This window comes from Penaeus chinensis, chromosome 28 (genome assembly GCF_019202785.1).
Source record: "Penaeus chinensis breed Huanghai No. 1 chromosome 28, ASM1920278v2, whole genome shotgun sequence".
In the NCBI taxonomy this organism is placed as follows: Eukaryota; Metazoa; Arthropoda; class Malacostraca; order Decapoda; family Penaeidae; genus Penaeus; species Penaeus chinensis.
This window is the reverse complement of record NC_061846.1, coordinates 17,957,374-17,962,373: the sequence shown is the minus strand read 5'-3', so window position 1 is coordinate 17,962,373 and position 5,000 is coordinate 17,957,374. Positions and strand designations below refer to the sequence as shown.

General features: G+C 34.1%; 1 protein-coding gene across 1 annotated transcript in view; it reads left to right on the top strand.

The window, feature by feature from the left end:
* The window catches only part of LOC125040094 (actin-2, muscle-specific-like), a 4,178-nt gene extending 790 nt beyond the window's left edge, over positions 1 to 3,388 (top strand). Inside the window, exon 2 of the mRNA XM_047634589.1 lies at positions 2,130 to 3,388. Coding sequence (XP_047490545.1) covers positions 2,144 to 3,274 — 1,131 coding nt within the window. The 5' untranslated portion in view covers positions 2,130 to 2,143 and the 3' untranslated portion in view covers positions 3,275 to 3,388. The remainder of the gene's footprint in view (positions 1 to 2,129) is intronic.
* Positions 3,389 to 5,000: the final 1,612 nt, after the last annotated feature.

The window sequence follows — 5,000 nt, the reverse complement described above, 5'->3', positions numbered from 1 at the left end:
TTGTGATAAAAAATGCTTATACAAATAATGACAATGTGGATGATTAATTATATTGATGATATTAACTATGCTAACAATAAACCAGCATTAGCGATAATAAGAACTATAGTAAACACAACATTAGTACTAATGACAACATTGATTTTATACTAATATTACTGATGACTACAGTATCATTATTGACATTAATAATGATAACGGCGATAATAAAAATTATGACAATAATACTAATGATCACAGTATCAATAATATCAGTAATGATACTACTAATAATATAGGTTACTTACAGTAACAATAATCGTAATGATTTTGATAACAGAATGCAAGAATAAAAAAACAATAATAATAATGATAATTATGAAAATAATACCAACAATACTAGTAATGATAAAAATAATGATAATAGCAACAATGATAAGAACAGTATTTATATTAATAACAATCATGGTAAAAATCAATCATAATAATGATGGCAAGAATATAAAATAATAACAAATTATTAAGTGCCAGAACAATATTTGTAATAATGTAATCATTACAATATTCTGGATGCCTACGAAAATGATGATGAAATAATAATGATAATAATAATGATAATATTAATAATAATGATTTTAATAATAATAACAATAATAATAATAATATAAATAATGATTTTAATAGTAATAATAATAATAACAACAATATTTATTGATAATAATGATGATGATAATAATAATCGTAATAATGATAATGATGCTAATAATAATGATAATAATAATAATACTGATAACAAAAACAAAAACAACAACAATGATAATGATAACAACAATGATAATAGCAGAAATAACAATAGCAAGACCGCAATATATTGGTAATAATTTTAATATTAAAAACAACGACAGTAATGATAATGACAAAACAGTGAAGATAATGATAATAGCAATAAAATAATATTAGTTAGCAATGGTCACTATCATCATCATAACAGAACAAGAACGATATGATAGTAGTAATGATAGTAGCTAAGATAAAGATAATAATGGCAAATGTTTCATTTAAAATAAGGAAGCTGCGAATTGGTCAGTAAAAATATAATATAAAAATAAAATGATGAAAATTAAAATGATAACATTATTAGCAATAATTCTAATAATAATGATAATAATGACATTGGCAATGACAATGATGATGATAATAATAATCATAATGATAATAATAGTAACAGTAGTAGTAGTAATAAAAGTGCTAGTAATATTAGTAAGAATAAAAGTAGAGATAATATTAATAATAATGATGATAACAATAATAAAAATAATAGTAATGATAATAATGCCTATGGTAATATTGATGATAATAATAATACTAATGATGGTAATGATAATAATTTAAAAATCAGTAACAATAACAATGATAATAATGATAATGAGGATAATAACATTGATAATGATAATGATAAAGATGATAATAGTTATATTGATTATAACATTGATAATGATAAAGATAATGATAATTGATAATAATAATAATAACAATGATAATGATACTGATACTGATCATGATAATAATAGTAATGATGATGATAATAACAATAATAATGATAATGATAATAATACTGATAATAACAGCAGTAACACTAATACTAATAATAATAATGCAGTAGCAATAACATTACTAACAATAACAATTACGAAAATGAAGATCGTGATGATGATGATGATAGTAATGATAATAATGATGATGATAATGACAATAATAATCAATGATAATGATAATGATGATGAAACCACTACTACTACTACTACTGTTACTACGACGTGACTGATAACTAGAATATTGACGGTAATAATGACAATGATGATGATACTGACAATAATAATGACCATGAAGATAACAATAAGAATTACTATGTTAATATTAATATCAATGACAATAATATTATTGTCATTGCTAACAATGACAGGGGCAAGTCATAACAATAACAGTTATAATTATTGAAGTTAAGACAGCAACAAGAACGTTAGTCATAATAATCATATACTAACTGAGAATTACAATTACAATAACAAAAAACAATAATCACATTAATAACAATAACCCACTATCAAAACCCCGTGCGATGCGTGTTTAAGTTCATCCTCGCCTTCCAGCTCTTGGCTCCACCATGTGCGACGAGGACACGTGCCCGCTGGTCATCGACAATGGCTCCGGTATATGCAAGGCTGGCTTCGCCGGAGACGACGCCCCTCGTGCCGTGTTCCCCTCCATCGTCGGCCGCCCCCGTCACCAGGGTGTGATGGTCGGTATGGGTCAGAAGGACGCCTACGTCGGTGATGAGGCCCAGAGCAAGAGAGGTATCCTCACTCTCAAGTACCCCGTTGAGCATGGTATCATCACCAACTGGGACGACATGGAGAAGATCTGGCATCACACTTTTTACAACGAACTCCGTGTCGCTCCCGAAGAGTGTCCTATTCTCCTTACCGAAGCTCCTTTGAATCCTAAGGTTAACCGTGAGAAGATGACGCAGATTATGTTCGAAGTGTTCGCCGCCCCGGCCATGTACGTCGCTATCCAGGCTGTTCTCTCGCTGTACGCCTCTGGCCGTACCACTGGTATCGTGCTAGACTCGGGCGACGGCGTGTCTCACTGCGTGCCAATCTTTGAAGGGTATGCGCTCCCCCATGCCATCCTCCGACTCGACCTTGCAGGACGTGACTTGACTGACTACCTGATGAAGATCATGACCGAGCGAGGCTATTCCTTCACCACGACTGCCGAGAGGGAGATCGTGCGCGACATCAAGGAGAAGCTCTGCTATGTTGCTCTAGATTTCGAGAACGAGATGGGCGTTGCCGGGGCTTCTTCTTCACTCGACAAATCTTATGAGCTTCCCGACGGTCAGGTAGTGACCATCGGCAACGAACGCTTCCGCTGCCCCGAGGCACTCTTCCAGCCTTCCTTCCTTGGTATGGAATGCTCCGGACTCCACGAAACCGTCTACACCTCCATCATGAAGTGCGACGTCGACATCAGGAAGGAGCTGTACGCCAACAACGTCCTGTCAGGAGGCACGACCATGTACCCCGGCATCTCAGATCGCATGCAGAAGGAAATTACGAACTTGGCTCCCCCTACTATCAAGATCAAGATCATCGCTCCGCCCGAGAGAAAATACTCCGTGTGGATCGGCGGCTCCATCCTCTCCTCTCTCTCCACCTTCCAGTCCATGTGGATCACCAAGGAGGAATACGACGAAAGCGGACCTGGCATTGTTCATAGGAAGTGTTTCTAGATTATGATGACTAGATATTATTTTTTGACCATGGGACTATAGATTTTTAATGTATTAATTAGATAGTAATTCTACGATAAGAGTTTTGAGATAAATATATTATATTCATAGAAATATTTGGTCTTATTCTAAATTCTTTCCCATCCCATTGCCTTTGAGTACCAAATTATGTATGATTCGTACTTACGAGTATTACCATAGAGTATACTATGTCTGAGCAGTAACATATGAATATATTTTGGATAAAGCAGTTAATAACGGAAACGAAAAATCTCACATCTAAAAGCATATATTGTGTGTATATGCATACGTACAATCGGAAATACACGCACACGCGCACAAGTCACGTACACGCACACGTACACACACACACACACACACACATATTTATACAAACATTCATGCACACACACACACACACACATATTTATACAAATATGCAGCACACACACACACACACATGTATGTTTTGCCCATTGTGTATATATATATGTATATATATGTATATATATATATATATATATATATATATATATATATATATGTATATAACAACCCTTGACTGGGTTTCGTACTAGGTCACTCCGGGTATGAAACCTGAGGGCCAGTATTAAACCAACCATGCCACGCGACCCACTAAAAGGAGTGTGCAACTAGGATCTAACTAGTTCCATAGACTCAGACTTCATACATGGGTAATGATAGCGAGGTTTTACACACACTCCCCGTGGGCACTCGGTGAAAAATGATTTAGAAACCGAAACCAAAGTCAGATGTACTGAGGTACCCAGAGTGACCTTGACATTTCAGCAACATTTTATTAATTAATGCTAGAAAGAGAGACTAGGAATGGAAACATTTCTCGGCACTTTTCATATTGTATTTTGGATACTGTGCATGTTACATAAAAATAGCGATACATGAACTGAGGGAGTTATTTCTTTGTTATTTGTTATAGATATGATCACTTAACTTAGTGTTCAGGGGGTTATTCTTTCGCATATTTTACCTGCCATATTGTGTGGAGAGTATGCATAAATTATGTATAGGCTTTTACGACATAAATAGCAACTAAAACTAGCAAGACACACGATAAGGGGTTATACTACTGTGTAATACAAGCATGCGAGAAATATCAGCCTCTTACGCTCTTAATTTCGAGCGTGTTTTAATGATCTTTCTTATTAAAGACATTGGCGTATATATAAGGGAAGATACAAACTCATTTCACGCTGTAAATACCAAATCATTTTTCTTATTTGTTTACTTATATTTCTCCAAGGTTAAGTACACGCAAAAAATATGTTTAAATAGTTTTGAAACGATGTTTGAAGTAGAATTTACAAACTTTGATTAACATTATTTTATTCTGGTCTCTTTATGAACTACACGAAATGCTCACGTGTAGAAGATATATTAAAAACATATTCTGATCAATTGATCCTCAGCAGTTTGCTGTCTGAAGTATCTATTTTCAAGACACTATTCCTCATATTATTCGTCTTAGGTTAGGTAACCATTTAGGAAAAATATCTCCCTACACTAAAATCACGTACACAAGATAGAGATCGCTTTTGTGCTGTAAGGAAACTTGATGAGAACTGTTGTGTACACGTGCAATAGCCACATTCTATGTGTTTGTTCCCTGCCATATGCATTAGCTGGACTGAATCAACGAATTTAACACATCGTGAGCAAGGAAATGATATGCTGTGAAGATATTCGG